The sequence below is a fragment of the Engystomops pustulosus genome, chromosome 8, assembly GCF_040894005.1.
Source record: "Engystomops pustulosus chromosome 8, aEngPut4.maternal, whole genome shotgun sequence".
Taxonomy (NCBI): domain Eukaryota; kingdom Metazoa; phylum Chordata; class Amphibia; order Anura; family Leptodactylidae; genus Engystomops; species Engystomops pustulosus.
The window spans coordinates 32,348,251-32,371,997 of record NC_092418.1 but is presented as its reverse complement, the minus strand read 5'-3'; the positions used below and the strand labels follow the sequence as shown (position 1 = coordinate 32,371,997).

The 23,747-nt window shown below is 44.7% G+C and overlaps 2 protein-coding genes across 3 annotated transcripts; one reads left to right on the top strand and one right to left on the bottom strand.

Moving 5' to 3' along the window:
• The first annotated feature begins 3,481 nt into the window (after window positions 1-3,481).
• METTL9 (methyltransferase 9, His-X-His N1(pi)-histidine) lies at window positions 3,482-22,475 on the top strand. 2 transcript variants are annotated; one of them, XM_072120573.1, is made up of 5 exons: window positions 3,482-3,919; window positions 7,056-7,246; window positions 12,329-12,538; window positions 13,863-14,047; window positions 21,818-22,475. In XM_072120573.1, exons 1-5 carry the CDS (start codon window positions 3,773-3,775, stop codon window positions 22,018-22,020), a joined length of 936 nt encoding a protein of 311 aa, XP_071976674.1. In that variant the 5' UTR covers window positions 3,482-3,772; the 3' UTR covers window positions 22,021-22,475. The 2 variants fall into 2 exon arrangements, with proteins under 2 accessions (XP_071976674.1, XP_071976672.1); XM_072120571.1 differs by having other exon boundaries at window positions 3,488-3,931.
• On the bottom strand, window positions 14,381-18,350 carry IGSF6 (immunoglobulin superfamily member 6). Its single transcript, XM_072120574.1, has 6 exons — window positions 18,274-18,350; window positions 16,700-17,026; window positions 15,373-15,476; window positions 15,231-15,290; window positions 15,074-15,145; window positions 14,381-14,620 (listed from the first exon to the last, which is right to left on the bottom strand). Exons 1-6 carry the CDS (start codon window positions 18,335-18,337, stop codon window positions 14,558-14,560), a joined length of 690 nt encoding a protein of 229 aa, XP_071976675.1. The 5' UTR covers window positions 18,338-18,350; the 3' UTR covers window positions 14,381-14,557.
• Window positions 22,476-23,747: the final 1,272 nt, after the last annotated feature.

Sequence of the window (23,747 nt, the reverse complement as noted above, 5' to 3'; positions counted from 1 at the left end):
TGTTACCTGGACTGCGTTATATGACTATGAGGATTACAAGGTTTGAAGGAGTTTGGTGCTTGTTCCCAGCACGTAAGGTCTACAAGGTAGTTTCACTAGAATAAGTCAATTTCCCCCATGGAGTGTGGCTGTTATGGAGGACATGGAGATGGTCCTGTGGGCACCAGTACTAAAGCAAGAATTCGTTATCAAGACTTCTACACAGACAGTATGAGGATGGTGACCCCCATATTCTCAAGTAAACACCCTTGCGGTTAAGCTCCTGGTGTCCACCCTTATCATTTCCCGATTAGTCTACTACATAACATTGGCATATAGGGCACCTACAAACTGCTCTTTAACCTGGTTCTTCTTTATGGACCTACAGTAATCCTACAGAAGATTTTGCATGATTATCAAAACATGACCCTTCAAAAAAACATGAGTTTTCAAAAGGTTTTCACTTCGCTAGAGCAGAGCTATAATATCGGAGAACACACATGGACAGGTGTTTTTGGAAGAAGCAGCCATTTCGCTTTGATTGTGGAACCTCTAAAAGAAATTTTTATTTTACCCATTTTAATTTTCATTAGAAGTTTTTGTGAACATCAAATAGAAACAAGAATACTTCAAGGTTTAATATTATACCCCAAACAGAAGATACAAAACCCTGTGAATGGCACAACAATAATAGCTATCGATTTGTGAGATAGGGGGAGTAGAAGAGAGGGGAAAAAAGGGGGCAGAGGAAGGAGAAGTGGGAAAGAAAAAAATAAATGGGGGGGGGGGGGGGTCGGTGAACTTGTCAAAATAAAGAGCCTAGGAGTTCTCTAAACCTAGTTGTAGAACTAAAGGAGATCTAGGAAGACCATGTGTCAAGAACATGAAATCCATCAGCGGCTCATGGGGTCGGCTCCAGATATCAGTAGGCCCCGGGGCGACAGAGCCTCAGTAGAACGCTTGGCAGTAAACACACGTGGTGGCATTCAAATTCAGAAACTAAAAGTCTCCTGTTTCCCAAAATATTCCCTAGTTCATCATACCAAACAGTGGTGTCTATGATAGAAGCTATGACAGCCCCCCAGTAAGTAATGTGCCCACACAGCCCCCCAGTAAGTAATGTGCCCCACACAGCCCCCCCATGTAAGTAATGTGCCCACACAGCCCCCCCCAGTAAGTAATGTCCCCCACACAGCCCCCCAGTAAGTAATGTCCTCACACAGCCCCCAGTAAGTAATGTGCCCAAACAGCCCCCCATTTAGTAATGTGCCCACATAGCCCCCCCAGTAAGTAATGTGCCCACACAGCCCCCCCACTAATGTACCCACACAGCCCCCCCCAGTAAGTAATGTGCCTAAACAGCCCCCCCCAGTAAGTAATGTGCCCACATAGCCCCCCCCCAGTAAGTAATGTGCCCACATAGCCCCCCCCCCCAGTAAGTAATGTGCCCACACAGCCCCCCCAGTAAGTAATGTGCCCACACAGCCCCCCCCAGTAAGTAATGTGCCCACACAGCCCCCCCAGTAATGTACCCACACAGCCCCCCCCAGTAATGTACCCACACAGCCCCCCCAGTAAGTAATGTGTCTAAACAGCCCCCCCCCAGTAAGTAATGTGCCCACACAGCCCCCCCCAGTAAGTAATGTGCCCACATAGCCCCCCCCCCAGTAAGTAATGTGCCCACATAGCCCACCCCAGTAAGTAATGTGCCCACATAGCCCCCCCAGTAAGTAATGTGCCCACATAGCCCCCCCAGTAAGTAATGTGCCCACATAGCCCCCCCCAGTAAGTAATGTGCCCACACAGCCCCCCCCAGTAAGTAATGTGCCCACACAGCCCCCCCCAGTAAGTAATGTGCCCACACAGCCCCCCCAGTAAGTAATGTACCCACACAGCCCCCCCAGTAAGTAATGTACCCACACAGCCCCCCCAGTAAGTAATGTACCCACACAGCCCCCCCAGTAAGTAATGTACCCACACAGCCCCCCCCAGTAAGTAATGTACCCACACAGCCCCCCCAGTAAGTAATGTACCCACACAGCCCCCCCAGTAAGTAATGTACCCACACAGCCCCCCCCAGTAAGTAATGTACCCACACAGCCCCCCCCAGTAAGTAATGTGCCCACACAGCCCCCCAGTAAGTAATGTGCCCACACAGCCCCCCAGTAAGTAATGTGCCCACACAGCCCCCCCAGTAAGTAATGTGCCCACACAGCCCCCCCAGTAAGTAATGTGCCCACACAGCCCCCCCAGTAAGTAATGTGCCCACACAGCCCCCCCCAGTAAGTAATGTCCTCACACACAGCCCCCCCAGTAAGTAATGTCATCACACGGCCCCCCAGTAAGTAATGTCATCACACGGCCCCCCAGTAAGTAATGTCATCACACGGCCCCCCAGTAAGTAATGTGCCCACACAGCCCCCCCAGTAAGTAATGTGCCTCACACAGCCCCCCAGTAAGTAATGTCATCACACGGCCCCCCAGTAAGTAATGTCATCACACGGCCCCCCAGTAAGTAATGTGCCCACACGGCCCCCCAGTAAGTAATGTCATCACACGGCCCCCCAGTAAGTAATGTCATCACACGGCCCCCCCAGTAAGTAATGTCATCACACGGCCCCCCCAGTAAGTAATGTGCCCACACAGCCCCCCAGTAAGTAATGTGCCCACACAGCCCCCCAGTAAGTAATGTGCCCACACAGTCCCCCAGTAAGTAATGTGCCCACACACAGTCCCCCAGTAAGTAATGTGCCCACACACAGTCCCCCAGTAAGTAATGTGCCCACACACAGCCCCCCAGTAAAAAAATGTCCTCACACAGCCCCCCAGTAAGTAATGTCCTCACACAGCCCCCCAGTAAGTAATGTCCTCACACAGCCCCCCCAGTAAGTAATGTGCCCACACACAGCCCCCCAGTAAGTAATGTGCCCACACACAGCCCCCCCAGTAAGTAATGTGCCCACACACAGCCCCCAGTAAGTAAAGGGCCCACAAACAGACCCCCAGTAAAAAATGTCCTCACACAGCCCGCCAGTAAGTAATGTCCTCACAGCCCCCCAGTAAGTAATGTGCCCCACACAGCCCCCCAGTAAGTAATGTGCCTCACACAGCCCCCCAGTAAGAAATGTGCCTCACACAGCCCTCCAGTAAGTAATGTGCCCACACAGCCCCCCAGTGAGTAATGTCCTCACACAGCCCCCCCAGTAAGTAATGTCCTCACACAGCCCCCCCCAGTAAGTAATGTGCCCACACAGCCCCCCAGTAAGTAATGTGCCTCACACAGCCCCCCAGTAAGTAATGTGCCCACACACAGCCCCCCAGTAAGTAATGTTCCCACACAGAAACCCCATGTCCTCCCCCCTTCCCTTAGCTGCTATTATGTTTCCCCCTGACCTCACAGATGCAGCTGTGTGCTTTACTTTCTCCTGCCGGTCATGTGATCATGACATCATGACAGGTCCTTCAGCCTTGGGGAGTATTACGGTTGGGACTAGAATGTGGAGTTACCATGATCCGGAGTGACATGTGACCAGTGACGTCACGCCTCATCCTGGTGACTCCATTCTAGCAGCTACCAAGAGGACCAAGCCCAACCCCAAGGAAGTCCATTGTAGCCTAACCAGGAGCAACCGCACAAAGTGTCCGTGTGGAAATAGAGCCGGTGCCTGTAGTTCCGCCCGCTGCTGTGTTGTTCACCCCTCCTTCTCAGCGCGGCTGCTCTCCTCCCACCCATCGGGCCGATGTGGGCCATGGACCGGCTCGGCTCCGGAGGACATCGGCCGAGGCTGCTCAGATGAAATTGTTCCTCGGCTGGGTACTCACCTACGTGCTCTGCCTGGCCGTGGTGAAGAAGATGTGGAGCAGCCGGTACCTGAGAAGTCACCTGACCAGATCCCTCTATATGAACATGCTGAACCCGAACCAGGCCCCATACTGGGAAGTAAGCCACCAGGTGTGTGACAGCTGCCGGGAACAGCTCCACATCTGCCCACAGGTCGTGTCTGGTACTGCAGCATAGCCTCATTCCCTCCAATGGAGTGCAGCTGCAATACCAGACACAACCTGTGGACAGGAGGGGCGCAGTTTCTGGAAGGTAATGTTACTCTATTCCTTAAAGCGGTTGAAAAACAAGCAGCCTTTTCGTTTTTCCGAAAACTGCGCCGAACCAGACCATGCATTGTGCCTGTATTGCAACTAAGCTGCATTAATTTCTATACAGATGAGCTGCAATACCGGTACAAACCATGGACAGGCGTGGCGCTGTTTTCAGAAGGAAGCAGCCATGTTTTTCAATGCCTTTGAGAAAATGTAGCCCTTTATTTATCAGACGGCCATTGATATGTCATAAGTGTCTTTCGAGAGGTCACGTGGGTTTAATATTCTCTGATCGGTGGTGGTCTCCTGAGTACTGGGGTTTCTTCTCATCCCTGTGTCAGATGTAATACCTGACTTGGCCTCTGTACAATGTGCAGTGCTGCGTATGTTACATAGTATGATCCCCATTGCTCTTCATGTAGAGGGACCCCCATTGACTGCTGTGAGTATCTTGATCGCTCAGATAAGTTGTAACTTATTACAGACAGTCCCCGCGTCACGTACAAGATAGGGTCCGGAGGTTTGTTCTTAAGTTGAATTTGTATGTAAGTCAAAACTGTATATTTTATAATTGTCGGTCCAGAAAAAAAAGATTTTGGCCCCAGTGACAATTGGAATTTAAACATTTTTTGCTGTAATGGGACCAAGGATTATCAATAAAGCTTCATTACAGACACCTTACAGCTGATCATTGCAGTCTGGGACTATAGTAAAGCATTCAGAAAGCTTCACCAGTGGTCAGAGGGGTCTGTCTGTAACTATGGGTTGTCTGTAAATCGGGGGGCCTTAAGTAGGGGACTGCCTGTATTGTGTGTGGATATAATAGATCCCGGAAGGAGTTTTCTTTGTTTGGCCACTTCCGTAAATGAATCATCTTTAGGTATTCCCCATGACCCAGTCTTTGCTCCCTGCTCAGTACATATAATTATGTATATCAGCCATGTATGTAGGTGTACAGCAATGTGCCGGCGCGTGTAATCGTCATTGTTCAGAAGCCGGATCTTGTGTGACTTCCTCCGGCTCATTGTCTGGCAGAGCTGTGCCGTCTGCTCATCACAGGCACTTGTCACTGTTGGACCACAAGGGGCATCATCCCTCCCCTCCAGGCACAGGCTGATTAGCATTCATTGTCTGGATAAGCAGCGTCTACTGTATTCATCCCTTTATTATGTTTATATCTACATATTTATATTTGTATAAAAATATTTAAAGAATGATAAAAAAAAGAAATTCCTTCTTAATTCACGCCTAGCGCTTCTGTTTTTATAACCAGGGCATTGTCACAAGGATCCATTGGTGTTACATTATCTATAACATCTTTTTACTTACCGTATGTTAATTTTATAAATTAGAGAATACAGGCGGTCCCCTATTTAAGAACACCCGACTTACATACGACCCCTAGTTACAAACGGACCTCTGGATGTTGGTAATTTACTGTACTTTAGCCTTAGGCTGCAATAAACAGCTATAACAGTTATCACAGGTGCCTGTAATGAAGCTTTATTATTAATCCTGGTTCTTATGACAATCCAAGTCTGGAGCTTCAATTATAAAATATATTGTTCCGACTTGCATACAAATCTAACTTAAGAACAAACCTACAGAAGCTATCCTGTACGTAACCCGGGGACTGCCTGTATCTTGCTGTATTATCTTTTTTATTTGTTCCTGTAGTGCTGGAATAATAGGCCCCACAATGCACAGCTTGGGGTCTCTAGCAGATGCTCCCTTAAGGGGGTTTATTTAGACAATTGAATAGGTTTCTCCTTTTTCTTTTCACTATGCATAACCATGTTGTGGTAGCTGCATCACTACTTTCGTAGGCCTGTGAAAAAATATGATGGGTGCGTTTCATGGAAAGACCACAGTGCAGAGGGCGGACTATGAGCATCATAGTGATATATAATATGAGTATTCCCTGCAATATGAGTATATACAGCACCGAGCTGTAATCATGATCCGAAGAGAAGCAGGGACTCCTTGTATCATTTATAAATGTGATGCTTGGAGTCCCGTCCGATGCTCTGTTATTGCTCTTTCTAGTATAATTTTTTTCCACATTGTTGATATCATCCATGTGATGTCACTTTTGCATTTCCAATGACTTTGGTTCCCCACAATCAGAATAAATTACTGAAATCTTCAGTTTTTTTTTCCATGTTTCAATTGGTCCAGATGATGAAAAATGAACATATAGGGGCACATGTATCATAAGTCCAGCTTTGTCTGTCTGTTTTTTTGGGCTTTTCTGCTGCTCAGATGTATCTTATTGTTTTTTCCTTGATGTGGCGTCTCTCTCAGAATAGTCTCTGATAGTTGCAATCTGTTCCAAACTGATTTCTATGCCTGTTCAGGGGTAGACCTAGATTTGTGCCAAAATTTGTGACTTTATTGCATCTGGTTTTGGGTGATAACTCTGGGGACACTGCAGAAAACTAGACAATGAGTAACCTTGAAAGGAGATAGTTTTAGGCACAAGAACCATGAAAAGTCTTAAAAATTAAATAATTTTAATTAAAAAAAATTAAAGCAAACCAATAGCTTGATACATGTGCTCCATAGAGTAACATACAGAATATATTGTGGGAAATGAGGCTCATCCCCCATAGCGTATATGAATAAGCTCCTATACAGGCTGTTATCTACAATGGGTATTCTATAATAATTGATATTGCAATCTCCTGTCTTTACAACACACGGCAATGAGAAGGGTGCAGTATGTATGTTATATAGAGGTTTGTGCTGATGTGATTGGCTGATAATGTATATGCTTATGGTATATGGGTTGACCATTCAGCCCTAGGTATCTGTAAGCCCCTGTGCACACTGTCAGGTGTATCCATAGGTCTCCAATGTGCACCTTTTGTTTCCGCTGTTTAGGAAACCTCAGCTGAAAGCCATTTCCTATACAAATGAAAGTTTTACTAGAAATGTATTTGGGTTAAACCCTCCTGACCGCCCCCATCCTTTTTTTACAGTGGTATTTATGCGACAAAGAGAAATTAAGTGAAGAGCTACAACCAATATTTATCCAGAGTTTCCTGGACCAAGGAACACAGACCTTCCTGAACAGGAGCATCGAGAAGTCCGGCTGGTTGTCCATACAGCTCTATCACTCCTTCATGTCCTCCGTCTTCAGCATGTTTATGTCCAGAACCTCCATTAATGGGTAAGTTGTGTGACCTCCATCCAGGGGGACTCCAGTGCCTAGTTTTATAATTGTCCACAATGAGCTGTACATATGGGAATGACCAGTCAGCTTGTATGTGATGATGGGTGTTTAGAGAAGTCATTTTACCTCTTTGATCATCAGATAATCTCTAGCAGATCCAGGGAAAAAGGTGCAAAATACCGGCACTTCAAGAAGGACGTCACAGGGTGCAAATGACAAATGTTTCCTTTATTGGTTTAAAACGCCATAAACACGAGGACTACTAGGTTGACGCGTTTCGACGGAGACTGTCTTAATCATACGCGTTTCGACGGAGACCGTCTTAATCATATTAAGACGGTCTCCGTCGAAACGCGTCAACCTAGTAGTCCTCGTGTTTATGGCGTTTTAAACCAATAAAGGAAACATTTGTCATTTGCACCCTGTGACGTCCTTCTTGAAGTGCCGGTATTTTGCACCTTTTTCCCTGGATCTGCTACATGACTATGGACTAGTTATCCGAGCACCAGAGGACTTTCACGGAGTGTGGACAACCAAGACGGTCTGATGGTTGGGTGAGCCGGCTTTTTTTTCTACTTTCTTCTACACAGTAGTGAAAGTGTTACATTTAATCTCTAGTAGAGGTTCGTACTTTTTAGGAGAGCAAAACTGAAAAAAGACAAGGTGAAAGGAAAGCTTTCCATTCCCCATAGACTTCAATGGACTGTTACACATTATGCAAGTTATTAATATAAGAAATAAGGGGAACCAAAGACAGCTGTGAATGTAGCCTGATGGTCAAAGGGTATCTGTCACCAGATTTATACACCATTAAATTACTAGTCCCCTCAGGTGGGGGATGAAATGTCATTTTTTGAATTGCCTCTTTTATGTAACAATTGATTGTTAATCTATAAAAAAAATCTCCTCCAAAGTCATGTGAAAATTAGTGTAGAAGAAAATATTTTTCCTGGAATGAGTCCCTTTTGACGGTTGCTGGGGGAGTGTCACTTCAGACGCCACTTTGTTTGCTACTATAGTTCTTATTTGGTGTCATGCTAAAGATAAGAGTGTCATCTTTCAGAACGCATCAGGCTTGTGGTTCTGTCAGAGGTCGCACTAACATTTTTCCAGAAGGGTAAAAATACTCCTCTCACCATTTTTGAGGAGTATTTTTACCCGAGGAGGAGTATGAAAATTTCAGTAAAACACCACACACATAGCGCACGCACAACACTCCACTACACTCCCACAGCACGCACAACACTACACTACACTCCCACAGCACGCACAACACTACACTACACTCCCACAGCACGCACAACACTACACTACACTCCCACAGCACGCACAACACTCCACTACACTCACAACACTACACTACACTACACACAGCACGCACAACACTCCACTACACTCCCACAGCACGCACAACACTCCACTACACTACACACAGCACGCACAACACTCCACTACACTACACACAGCACGCACAACACTCCACTACACTCCCACAGCACGCACAACACTACACTACACACAGCACGCACTACACTACACACAGCACGCACAACACTCCACTACACTACACACAGCACGCACAACACTACACTACACTACACTACACACAGCACGCACAACACTACACTACACTACACACAGCACGCACAACACTACACTACACACAGCACGCACAACACTACACTACACTACACACAGCACGCACAACACTACACTACACTACACACAGCACGCACAACACTCCACTACACTACACACAGCACGCACAACACTCCACTACACTCCCACAGCACGCACAACACTACACTACATTACACACAGCACGCACAACACTCCACTACACTACACACAGCACGCACAACACTCCACTACACTACACACAGCACGCACAACACTCCACTACACACAGCACGCACAACACTACACTACACTACACACAACACTACACTACACACAGCACGCACAACACTACACTACACACAGCACGCACTACACTACACTCACACAGCACGCACTACACTACACACAGCACGCACTACACTACACTCACACAGCACACACTACACTGACACAGCACACACTACACAATACACTACACTACACACAGCACGCACAACACTCCACTACACTACACACAGCACGCACAACACTACACTACACTACACACAACACTACACTACACACAGCACGCACAACACTACACTACACACAGCACGCACTACACTACACTCCCACAGCACGCACAACACTACACTACATTACACACAGCACGCACAACACTACACTACACTACACACAGCACGCACTACACTACACTCACACAGCACGCACAACACTACACTACACACAGCACGCACTACACTACACTCACACAGCACGCACAACACTCCACTACACTACACACAGCACGCACAACACTCCACTACACTACACACAGCACGCACAACACTCCACTACACTACACACAGCACGCACAACACTACACTACACTACACACAGCACGCACAACACTCCACTACACTACACACAGCACGCACAACACTACACTACACTACACACAGCACGCACAACACTCCACTACACTACACACAGCACGCACAACACTCCACTACACTACACACAGCACGCACAACACTCCACTACACTACACACAGCACGCACAACACTACACTACACTACACACAGCACGCACAACACTCCACTACACTACACACAGCACGCACAACACTACACTACACTACACACAGCACGCACAACACTACACTACACACAGCACGCACAACACTACACACAGCACGCACAACACTACACTACACACAGCACGCACAACACTACACTACACACAGCACGCACAACACTACACTACACACAGCACGCACTACACTACACTACACACAGCACACACTACACTACACACAGCACGCACAACACTACACTACACACAGCACGCACTACACTACACTACACACAGCACGCACAACACTACACTACACACAGCACGCACAACACTACACACAGCACGCACTACACTACACAGCACGCACAACACTACACACAGCACGCACTACACTACACTACACACAGCACGCACTACACTACACTACACACAGCACACACTACACTACACTCACACAGCACACACTACACTACACTCACACAGCACACACTACACTGACACAGCACACACTACACAATACACTACACTACACACAGCACGCACTCCACTACACTACACACAGCACGCACAACACTCCACTACACTACACACAGCACGCACAACACTCCACTACACACAGCACGCACAACACTACACTACACTACACACAACACTACACTACACACAGCACGCACAACACTACACTACACACAGCACGCACTACACTACACTCCCACAGCACGCACAACACTACACTACATTACACACAGCACGCACAACACTACACTACACTACACACAGCACGCACTACACTACACTCACACAGCACGCACAACACTACACTACACACAGCACGCACTACACTACACTCACACAGCACACACTACACACAGCACGCACTACACTACACTCACACAGCACACACTACACTCACAAAGCACACACTACACTACACTCACACAGCACGCACTACACTACACTACACACAGCACGCACTACACTCACACAGCACGCACTACACTACACTACACACAGCACGCACTACACTACACTCACACAGCACACACTACACTCACAAAGCACACACTACACTACACTCACACAGCACGCACTACACTACACTACACACAGCACGCACTACACTACACTCACACAGCACACACTACACTCACAAAGCACACACTACACTACACTCACACAGCACACACTACACTGACACAGCACACGCTACACAATACACTACACTACACACAGCACGCACTACACTACACTACACACAGCACGCACTACACTACACTCACACAGCACGCACTACACTACACTACACACAGCACGCACTACACACAGCATGCACTACACACAGCACGCACAACACTGCACACAGCACGCACAACACTACACTACACTCACACAGCAAGCACAACACTACACACAGCAAGCACAACACTACACACAGCACGCACAACACTCCACTACACTCACCCGGCACTGCTCTTAAGTCCCGTCGGCATAACATTAACACGCAGGCAGAGATGGAGCAGGACGGGGAGCAGCAGCCCCGCTGTCCACATGTCTCCCCTGTGGCCGGTGCTCTCACTCCGGGTCTCTCCGGCACGCCCCTTAGTCACGTGCCCCGCTGAGCGGCCCGGCGCGCGCTGTGTTCGCGCTAGTGACAGTTCCCTCTTTTGCAGCGCGCGCCGGGCCGCTCAGCCTGCGCGCTACACGGAATAATTGCCATGCGTAACTTTACGCATGGCGATTATTTTGGGGGGTAATGGCGCCTCATCACGCGTCTATGACGCGTGGTGAGGCGTTAATGCGACCTCTGGGTTCTGTGATTAGCTACTTAACTTGACTCCTCTTTGGCAAATATGCTCTTTTTCACATGACTTTGGAGGAGATTTTTTAGTAGGTAAATGGTTGAGATTTCACAATTCTAGAAAGTATATTTCATACCCTGCATGAGGGGGTCTAGTAGTTCAATTGGGTAATATCCAGAGACAGATTCCTGGAGGACTGACCCATTGCTCCCCCATATACCAGGAAATCAGTACATTCTCAGGCTTTAACCTTCATGAATGACTTTCCGGATCATTATCTCCCTCCTATTGAAGCAAATGAGGTCTGACTATTGGGACAAGAGAAAGCCGCTGTTTAGTTGTCTATCACACGGCCCAAAACAATGATGGTGTGCATGAGCCCATAATCTAAGCAGTCAGACCTCGGCAATGATTTCCTATCCTTTTTACATTTTTTTTTTTTTTTTTTTTTTAATTCTCTCCCATTAAAAACTTCTAGTTTTTCCCTTGTTGAAGATGGCTGAATAGCTTCTGCTATGGATGCCTTGTGAATACATATATTATATTAGAATCACATGATGGAAGCTATAACCACATGTCTGTACATCTTCCCTCTGTCCTCAGGCTCCTTGGGAGAGGGTCCATGTTTGTCTTTTCCCCGGAGCAGTTCCAGAGTCTTCTCAAAGTCGGTCCCGATTGGAAATCTCACAGACTATTGGATCTTGGAGCCGGAGATGGTGAAGTGACAAAGGTTATGAGTCCACATTTTGAAGAGATTTATGTTACAGAGATGTCCCAGACAATGATCTGGCAACTTCAGAAGAAAAAGTACAGGTATGTTTCCCCACACTAATGTGTATGAGGCTTTCCATGTCCAGTTTGATGAAGAATGAATGTGCACCCTGCTATATGATCGCTTTGAAAGGTCACACTAACATTTTTCCAGAAGGGTAATAATACTGCTCTAACCATTTTTGAGGAGTATTTTTAGATGTGGAGGTGTATGAAATTTTCAGTAATACATCTAGACCAATGTTTATGCATTAAAATGATTACAATCTGTGTTTTCTGTGCTAAGGTATCCAAAGTCTGTCCCGTTTGGACTGTACAAACTTTTTTTTTTTTCAAAAATGTAAACCTTCAGACCGGTTTATAGCTGACGCCCCAAACTCCCCCTGTCCAGACCATGGCCCACGCATGGCTGGTGACGAAGGTCATGTAGACCAGACTATGGCGGACTCTGGCCACTAGAGCGAACTACTTGACAGCCATGTTCTGGTTTGGGCACGCGACCCGCACATAATGACTGATTGGTGGCCAATCTGGCAAATTGCTGCTTCTTTCTATGTTTTCCCAGGTGTGTACACCACCATACCCATATGGATCCATATCCTTCATGGACTTGGCAAGGATTTGGGAAGCTCTGTGCAGTGCTGCGTAATCTGTGTGCACTATATAAATAAAGGGATTATTAGTATTCTAAAAATCCATATGGTCTCAGAAATTGACTGAGAGAAAGTAGCCACTAATGTATATAGATGTTCGGTTCAGAACTCCTAATGTTGGTACAACTTAAGATGTACCTGGACAGAGGGTAGATTTTCCAAAATTTTTACTTTATATACATGATATATGCACCTCCATATATAACCCTTCCTGAGCAGCAGTCTGCTGCAGATCATTGATGTGATTACTTACTATGGATGTCAGTTCCCTGGTTGATCTGTGGTCCTGTTTTACTCTGGTACAACCACCAGCCCTTCATATGTGCAACAACTATAGTCCAGATCAGGGAGGGGGCTGTGTCAGGGTGCTGCACTGCTCCGGACCTCGGACTCGCATACAAAACAGGGTGTGCCTCCATAATACCTCCACAGCTCTTCAGTCTCCTAAGCAGCGGCTGTGTTTGTGCCGAGCTGTCAGGATATGGCAGAACTGCCCCCCCTCCACCCCCATCACAGTGAAAAGTCAGCGCAGGACGTTTTTCAAAGAGTAATACTGCCTGTGGAAGTGTCTATGCCACTTGTGAAGAGGTTAATGCAATCTATGATCGCTTTAATATTACATGTAGGTGGATACCTCCAAAAAACAATATGAAACCATCTGTAATAATGTTACACCTGTTGCCTGCAATGAGATCCTCTTTTCTTCATTTTAGAGTACTGAACATTGATGAATGGCAGAGCACTGGCTTCCAGTACGATGTTATTAGCTGCTTAAACCTCCTCGATCGCTGCCACCAGCCCGTGACCTTACTGAAGGAAATGAGAAGTGTCCTTGAGCCAACACGAGGTCGGGTTATATTAGCCTTGGTCCTGCCATTTCACCCCTATGTGGAAAATGGTAAGTGACCTAACAAGATGCCAGATGAAGGAAGCTGTTCTGTTATTGTACCGGTGACCGTATTCTCATACATTTATCACGTACACAGGAGGCCAACACATGGGCCGGTCCTGACATTAGTTTCTCTACCCAGCCAGAGGAAAGCTACCCCTGATTATCACACATGTGTGACCCTCACCCCACACCAAAAATGTCACCTTGGAAGATACCGACCCTTTTATCTGCCAGGGTGGCATTTTGGAGTGATTTATAAGTGATTAACCCGAATCACATTCAGTATTGGTCCATTTTTTTTTTTGTAAAGTACTATCCGAAAAATTCCTTGATTTATTTTGGATGCTATATCCTTTCCCCACAGACACAGGATTTTTGATATGGAACTGATTTCTCATGCATCCAGATCATGAAGTCACAAACACAGAGCAGGGATCTGTGAAGTTTTATAACTAAAATATTTAAAAAAATTTTTTTACATATTTTCATCATCGCCTTCCGGCTCCTGTGGACACATCAACGTGTCTGAGGCAAATGCTGCGTGTTCTGGTAGATTCTGTCGTCCTCTATGTCCTGGTTCTGTCAAGAAAGTGTAGGATAGTTAGTGTTAGGAGGAAACTATTGGTCAGGTAGTTAAAAGATCTTCATAGTATTGAGAAGCGAGAGTCTGACTTGCTGAATCCCCTCAGCAGGGAGCTATGTTGTCAATGGGAAATCTTGTGGAAAGTAGGCTGAATGTGCCTTGAAGGGGGCTGTAGACAATAGAATAATTGGGAAGCGATGCTTAAAGGGGTTGTCTGAGAGCATAATAAAACTGTATATTAGTGAAGTTTTAGTGTAACTTTGTAGATGCGTATTGTTTGCACCTGCTAATTTTACTTGATTTTGGCTGATCCTCTAATAAGGCCCTTTTGATCTGATATCGGCAGCAGCCCAGCCAAGAGTGCATGTGCATTGGGAGGCGGGATAGACTGTCCCAACCGTGTACAGCCTGCATAAGATGTAACAAGATGCAGCAACTTATTCCCTTACTTGTCTGATTTTCGGATCGTATCTCTTATGGTATTCTGCTGCGATTGCCTGAAACACACTTCTTGGCCTTCTCTATGGGAAGGAAGAAACGTGTTGCACATTAGCTCATGCTATGGTGACTGCATGGCTACATACAGAAAACACAGAATTTACTTACATTTGCTTCTGCTCTGACGCCAGGCTTGGCTCTAATGAAGTCCCAGAGTTTCCATTTTGACTGGGACATAATATATTATTAATTAATCATTTGCTTTGAAAGGAAAATCAGTAGTGTGACATAGTTTTACTTGGGGACTCACCTTAAAGGAGTAATAAGAAAACACGGCTACACAATATATAAGCAGCAGTGTACACAGGACTATTAAAGCGGTATTGGTGGGCGTCACTATCACCTCAGGTTTGTCTGTAATGGAAAAAAGATGCTGGTTAGTAAGGATTAACTCCCTGTATATATGTCAGACACCACTTAAAGGGGTTATCTAGAGGCTGAAAACCATGACTGATTTCTTCCTAAAAGTGCGCCATCAGTAGTGAATGGTATTGCAACTGCTCTCCATTGATTTCTATACAGCTGAGCTGCAATACCGGCACAAGCCAGTATCTGCTGCAGCGCTGCTTTTGGAACAAGGAGCCATGTTTTCCAACCTCCGGACAACCCCTTTAATGCTACATATATCATAGCTCCAAAATAATCACTATATGCAATGCCTCAACCCTGCCGCTTGCACCTTATGCAGCAGATACCTTGAAAAGCAACTTCCCAAATACACCAATTCTTTACATCTGCTTTTGGGGAAAGTCGGCCGACCTCTATACAAATTAGATGGGACAATTTATGTCCAGTTCAGCTATTTGGACTGGTTTTCCCGCTATTTACATGCAATAGTTTTGAATTGTTTTGGATCATTCTCGCCAGCGGCTCTAACGGAGGAGGCTTTTCCAGAAGCCCAATAGACTGAGTTGACCTCGGTGACGTCCATTACCTTCTGAGACTAGTTGTGGCCTTTGGAGCTGTTCGTTTCTTTAAAAGCTTATTGTGTATGACGTAGTAAATTGGCTGCTTAAAGGGAACCTGTAAACAGACAAGTACCCCACTAAACTACTACATAAGGTATGGATTGTCCTCTCTGGAATTCCTTCTTTTATGTGAGATCTCGGCCATTTACCTATAAACTTCAGTTCTATAATCACATCTATGTCACATTAAAGGTCAAAATCTCATCTTTCAGATCACATCAGGCTTGTTGTTCTGTGAGCTACAGAACCAGAGATACCCACAGTTACATACATAAGTAGGAACTGGATCTTTATCTGCATTCTGTATCTCCAGTAATGCCCCCAGAGCCCTTAATTAGCATAATTATAAAGGTCCAGCCAATATTTTTCTACTTTAAAAAAGTCTGGATTATTCTAACGTGAACCCACAAATCCATCTCCGTATCTCTAAGTATTTTTAATGGGCCTGTTTGAGGATTTGGGATCTATCCACCATTTTGCGCACAGGTGCATGAGCCATTACTATCAGAGAGAAATCAGAACCATGTGATAACAGCTTCTGGACCTGCGTGCCCAAGTGGACAACCCCTTTAAATGATTTGGTCTTGCTTGTTGCTGCTGTTCTCTTACCTCGTATTATTACCATTGTTCCTCCACCTGTTGCTGTGAGATGAGGATTTTTTGGAAATACTACAACACAGATATATATTCCACTGTCCTGGACATCTATGTTATTAATGGTCAGGAGGGCGTGGCCATTATTAATCTTAACACCAAACTTTATATTTGTTGGGTCTATTTCTTCGTATGTAGATTCTAAATATCGAAGCCAGAAGATCTTCTCTCGGCCAGGACAGTTTGTGCCTTTATATTGACATGATATATTGGCGGATTTATTATCCCGAAACGCTTCACAAAACTCGTCCTGCTTCACGTCCACCGTACAACTCCTGACCCCTAGAAAGCAAACACATTGGGGGACATGTATCACTCCTATTGTGCTCTTTGCAGTTTGGGACTTTTTAGGTGCCGAATTGCACAGCGCACCAAAGTTTGGGTGTAATACAGTAGCCATATTTATTTTTGTAGCCCAGATGTTTGTTAAACTTGTGCTACTTTTGGGTTCTTAAATTGTCCCAGTCTTGTGCCTAATAAGTCGCAAAACGGAGCGTGCTAGACCCAGACTGACTTTCGCAGTTGCTATTTGGGACTAAAAAGTCACAGACCCCGATACAATAAGACGCAAAAGTGAGACTAAACAGGCAACTTATCACATAGGGAAAAAACGTAAGATACATTGCTATGATTAAGTAGGCCAAAATTGGCAGCCGAAAAACTATGATACATGTGCCTCATTGTCTGTTTTATGGCTCAACATTAAGGCTACTTTCTAGTAGTCAGTGTCTTCATCCCATAGAAATGCTGACTGTTTGCAGTCACTGATACTTAGTGGAGTCGACAGAAGTTTACTCTCTGGGGATTTTCTTGCACAACCGGGATGCAGTGTCAGTATTATATATCTAGTAATTGAACTCTACTGCTTTCAATAACCATGCCAGCCCTAGGATCTTATACAGCAAGACTCCTCAATACAGTGCGTACTATATACCACAATACCACATCATACAACATCTCTGCCCTGATCCTGCCCTCCTATAGTGTTCTTGCAGATGGGACACTATGTACAATATGTTTAGCTCCACCTGCTCTATAACATGCTGCCTGCAGATGGGACACTATATGCTCCTCCTGCTATGTGATTCACTTTCTGCAGACAAATGCATTTTCTCAAAACTCTTTCAGAGTTGCACTGGAATGGAAGAGGAAGTGTCTCTTGTAAAGTTCTTCTCATACCCTAGAAAGCAGACGTGAGCCCTTATACAAAGCAGATTCCTGCTATAAATCTGCATGGTCCCTCCTTGCGTTTGTTCAGACAAGGCAGACACATGGGGGTGAGATTTCAAAAACTACATCTGCTTGTAGCAAAACTTTGTCCTAGATGTTACTTGCACACTTTACCCCCTGGAGGGTTTAGTTAGATATATTGTCCAACCTCTCCTCCTATACTACTTCATCGCTGCCCTTTAGGGTGACAAATCCCCCCCCCCCATTTTCTGCATGACACCTCTTGTGTTGGAATTGCCTCGTAGTTAGTGATTCAGAGCATAAGATCCTGTATAGATAATGGCACATATTCCACTTACCGCACAGACAATATGTCAGGATGAACTGGAGTAACACACGTCCTCCTAAGCTGTTTGTGTCCATGTCTTGTCTCCGTTCATTCTGAAAGGGGAACTGAACCCTGAGCGCAGTCTACGACGGACATCATCTCCCTGTTGGGTCACTTCCTGGTTACACATTTTGTCATTTTATGTCATTCCCTATAACAGTGGTGGCGAACCTATGGCACGGGTGCCAGAGGTGGCACTCAGAGCCATTTCTGTGGACACTCAGGCCAACACTCCAGGACAGAGTTCACCAAATAGGACCAAATCTTACTGCAGTCCCAAGCAACTTAAGAGATGCTGCTCTCCGCACTGTTTTAAAGCTACACTTCATTGTCTGTTTGGAACTGTGGTAAAAGTGAAAAGGTTTTGACAGAACTGCAATATCTTTGGAGGTCCCCCTGCTGGACCCATCATTCTTCCTGTACACAGAGACCCTGGAGAGAAGCTACAACGAGAGTCTGAATTTGCTCTCCTTCTTTAAACTGTATTGGTGGCCTCGGGGGCTGATACAATTGAAAGATGTGGAAGAACACATAGCAATAAGTTACTGCTTAAAATGCCATGTTGGCACTTCACGGTAAATAAGTGGATTTTAGTTGTAGTTTGGGCACTCGGTCTCCAAAAGGTTCGCTATCACTGCCCTATAATATCCTTATTTTCACGGGACAACTCATTAGACCTACTGCGCCAAAACTGATCATTAACAATTTAGGAAACCAGGTCTGTGGAACAAACTTTGGAATTACACATACTGGACTTATAGTATGGACTGTCTATATCTGCTCATTGGGTACATCGGAGCAGAGTTTATCAAATGGATGTAAAATTTACAAGATTAAGTAAAAAATGATGACCCTTTATTTTCTATCACTGCGCCAATTGCCAAATACAGGCGGTCCCCTACTTAAGGACACCCGACTTACAGACAACCCATAGTTACAGACGGACCCCTCTGCCCACTGTGACCTCTGGTGAAGCTTTCTGGATGCTTTATTATAGTCCCAGACTGCAATGATCAGCTGTAAGGTGTCTGTAATGAAGCTTTATTTATAATTCTTGGTCCAATTACACCAAAAATTTTGAAACTCCAATTGTCACTGGGGCAAAAGAAATTTTTTTTTCTAGAACTTCCATTATAAAATATACAGTTTCGACTTACATACAAATTCAACTTAAGAACAAACCTCCAGACCCTATCTTGTATGTAACCCGGGGACTGCCTGTACACAGATTGTCCCCTAGTCCAAGCAGTGTCATTTTATGTACCAACCTTTAATGCAGCTCTGTGTCACATCCCTATTACACCAAACTCTTACACAGTGGGGGAAATAAGTATTACATCCCATGCAGATAGGTCCCACCTGCAATGAATGGAGAGGTCTGTAATTTTCGGTGTATGTACACTTCAACTGTGAGGGACTGAATCTTAAAAAATCCAGAAAATCTAATTTGTAAGATTTTTAAATAATTAGCATTTTATTGCATGAAATAAGTATTTGATCCCCCTACCAACAAGCAAGAATTATGACTCTGTGCTGTTGGTTTTTCTTTAAGAATCTCCTCCTACTCCACACTCCATTACCTGTAGCTCCTCCTACCCGGTACTCGTTACCTGTGTCCATTGTATCTGTTTGAACTTGTATACAAGACAACAGTCCACACACTGTAACCTCTCCACATTGGGCAATACCAAAGAGCTGTCTAAGACCACCAGATACATATTTGTAGACCTGCACAAGACTTGATTGGGCTACAGGACAATAGGCAGCAGCTTGGTGAGATGACAACTGTTAGGATATAATTACTAGACAATGGAAGAAATGCTAGATTCCCTGTTAGTAACATATTACACCATTCTGAATTAAAATCCTGCAGAACTTGCAAGGTCCCCCTGCTCATACCCGCACATGTCCAGGTGTCAAGGCCAGTATGAAGCTTCCCCAATGGCTCTCTGGATGATCCAGATAAAAAAACATGGGAGAAGGTCGTGTGGTCAAATGAGCCCAAAATAGAACTTTTTAGTGTGAACTCCACTTTCTGGGTTTGGAGGAAGAAGGATGAGTACAACCCTAAGAACGCCATCCCATACATAAAGCATGGAGGTGGAAACATCGTACTTTAGGGGTTGGTTATCTGCAAAGGGGACATGGCGACTGTACCGTATTGAAGGGTACGGTAAGGGCATTGAAGATGGGTCGTGGTTGTGTCTTCAAGTATGACCATGACTAAAAACACACAGCCAGGGCAACTAAGAAGTGAGTCTGTATGAAGCATTTCAAGGTCCTGAGGGGGGGGGTCTAGCCTTTCTCCAGACCTGAACCCAATCTGAAGCCTCAAAACCTAAAAGATCTGTATGGAAAACTGGGCCAAAATCCCTCTTGCAGCGTCTGCAAACTGTGTCAAGAATTACAGGAAACATCTGAATTTTATTCCTTGCCAAATATTATGTTCCGTTTTTCTATGGGCTCAAATACTAATCGTAAAATTTTACCACAAATAACTGGCAAACTCATTGTATAAGCCTAGGGTGGGAAATGCATTGATCACAGCCGTCCCCTGTAATGAAATGCCCTGCAGCCCCTCGTTGTTTAAAGAAAATAAACTTGCACACCTGCCTTTTGGTACGCCGGCGCCCTGCCATGCCCTCTGCCCTCTGGCGTGCCTCTCTATTTGATCTCTCAAGAAGAAGGAAGAGGAGCATCGGAAGGTGAGTGTACGTTTTTTTTTTCTTTTTAATACACTTGTGTAGAAGTAGAGTTTGGGTTTTTTGCACTTTTTTTGTGCTGAAAAACTCAGCTTATAAACAAGTATATAGTGTAATTCATGCAATAAAATGCAAATTAATTATTTAAAAATCATACAATGAGATTTTCTGGATTTTTTACAATAGAAATTACAGACCTCTCCGTTCTTTGTAGGTGGGAAAACCTAGCAAAATCTGAGATCAAATAATTATTTCCCCTACTGTGTATATATCACACTACTCAGCCCTCCGGCTCTATACCCTGCTGCTTGCAGACAGGAGATTAAGTATAATCTACTCTGCTTCTCCTGCTCTGCCACCTACAGATTGGATACTATACACTATATGTTCTGCTCCACTTGCTGTATAGTATGCTGGCTGCAGACAGGACACTATGAGAAATCTGTTCAGCTACTCCTTCTCAATCATATGCTTCCTGCAGATTGGGCGTATTGTGCAGGTGGCATGTTATAGAGCAAGATGAGCTGATCAGACTGTACAGTGTCCTGTCTGCAAACAGCATGTTAAAGAGCAGGAGGAGCAGAGTAGATTGTACATGGTGCCCTCTCTGCTCAGCTCCTCCTGCTCTATAACATTCTGCCTGCATATAGGACACTATGTACAATCTACTCAGCTCTTCCTGCTGTATAACATGCTTCCTGCATATAGGACACTATCTTCAAAGTATCAGGTTCCCCTTTTTAACTTGGTGCAGAATCGTAATAATTTCTATTTTCTATTCCTATTTATATCTATTTTCTATTATGGTTATAGGAGGAAAATGGGAGAAGCCATCAGAAATCATGGAAGTAAACGGGACCATATGGGAAGAACAAGTGAACAGCCTGGCGGCCGTCTTCCAGGAAGCAGGGTTTGTTGTCGAGGCGTTTACCAGACTCCCCTATTTATGTGAAGGTGACATGTACAATGACTATTATGTTTTGGATGATGCAGTTTTCGTTCTGCGGCCGGTGTAGGAACAGGAGTTTGTTGTTTTTTTTTATGAACCCAGAAGAATAGTTTTGCCGAAGGCAAATCAATGACCCTCAAGGCCAAAATTTAACTGTGTCTCCTGCAGGGCCATGTTTATATGACGTATATATAACTATATATGTGATTGTCTATGTGTTTGTACATGTACAGAATCTCCAATAGGAATCTTTTTTTAATTGACTCAACCGTGCTACCTTTTTCCAACAAAAGTGAAAACCTATTTTTACGTGACGGAACAACCGTTCGCTGCATCAATACAAAATGTCGCTATACGTTGTTTCTTGTGAGAATTCAATGTCCAATATGAAAAAAAACCCAACTCTCGCAATAAAATGTATAACGTGAGATGTCAGACTCTTCCACGTGATAAACCTGGATGATCTACAAAGCCAAAAGCACATGTTTTTTAATCATGTCAATAAAGCGTCCAAAGACTGTTGTTTGTCTGATTCTTTCTTTCTTTCTCTTCTTCTTTTTTTTTAATTATTAATATTATATTTATTTAATTTTTTTATTTTAATATATATTTTATATTTTTATTTATATATATATATATATATTTTTTTTTTTTTATTTTAATATCAGAGTTGGGCTGAAATAGTCAAAATCCTATTGTTTGGTGAGTACCACTTCCGTCTTTACAGGCCTGTCCATTTGTTACCTGGTTTGTTATCATTTCTTTTAAGTGGATGAGACTAAGGTGCAGTACCAAACGCAGCCTCTGTACAATGTACAGCTCTGTGCTTTGTAGGATGGAAAGGTGCTCCCTAATCAGCTGATCAATGTAAGACCTCAGGACATGTCTCCAAAAATTAAGGTCCTGTGTGCAAACATTAATCTGACATTTTGATGTCTTCTGGAGTAATGGCTTCTTCCTGCCAGAGTGGCCTTTCAGTTCATGTTGATACAGGACTATATCACTGAAGATAATGTCACCCTCTTACCACCTTTAGCCAGCATCTTCACAAGGTCTTTTGCTTTTGTTCTTGGGTTAATATGCACATTTCAGACCAAAGCACATTCATCTTTGGGACGCAGAACCCCTCTCCTTCCTAATTATTGGACGTTAAAGGAAACCTATTGCTTAAAAGTGGTAGTTGTTACACACATATACATCAGGGTGAGCTGGTGCCGGAGCATATTTTTATTAGTAGAATAAAGCCCCTATCGCCGATTTATAAGTTATATTAACGTGCGTGCGCCGGATTCTGAAGTGCTGGAGAGCCGGTGACGCCTGTTTCCCCGTGCTAAATTGCGCAGGTGCACGTGTGCCGGAGAGCTTGGTGACGTCACCAGCTCTCCAGCATTTCAGAATTCGGCGCGCGCATGGTGCGCCGTGTGCTAGTGCGGTGCGGCAAGATATAAGTTAATATAACTTACAAATCAGCGATAGGGGCTTTATTCTACTAATAACAATATGCTTCGGCACCAGCTCACCCTGAGCTGGTGCCATGTATATGTGTGTAAAAACTACCGCTTTTAAGTGGTAGGTTTCCTTTAAGCTTGCATATAAATGTTAGTACAGCTGAATAAGACGCCTTCAGATTTCTGAAAAATTGCACCCAAGGATGATCCAGATGTGTGTATCTCCACAATTCTCTCACTGATATCTAGGCTGATTTCTTTGACTTTTCCATGATGCTACACAAACAAGCAGTGCCTTTTAAAACATCCGCAGGTGTGTCTCTAATTCACTCAAATATTGTCAATA

Excerpts from the sequence above, each read along its gene's own strand:
- METTL9 (XM_072120571.1), top strand. The coding sequence starts at position 3,773 with ATGAAATTGTTCCTCGGCTGGGTACTCACCTACGTGCTCTGCCTGGCC. Across the intron at positions 7,247-12,328 it reads TCCAGAACCTCCATTAATGG|GCTCCTTGGGAGAGGGTCCA; the intron begins GTAAGTTGTGTG and ends CTCTGTCCTCAG. Across the intron at positions 14,048-21,817 it reads TCACCCCTATGTGGAAAATG|GAGGAAAATGGGAGAAGCCA; the intron begins GTAAGTGACCTA and ends TTATGGTTATAG.
- IGSF6 (XM_072120574.1), bottom strand. The coding sequence starts at position 18,337 with ATGGACACAAACAGCTTAGGAGGACGTGTGTTACTCCAGTTCATCCTG. Across the intron at positions 15,291-15,372 it reads TTTCTTATTACTCCTTTAAG|TCAAAATGGAAACTCTGGGA; the intron begins GTGAGTCCCCAA and ends ATTATGTCCCAG. Across the intron at positions 15,146-15,230 it reads GCGTCAGAGCAGAAGCAAAT|AGAAGGCCAAGAAGTGTGTT; the intron begins GTAAGTAAATTC and ends TCCTTCCCATAG.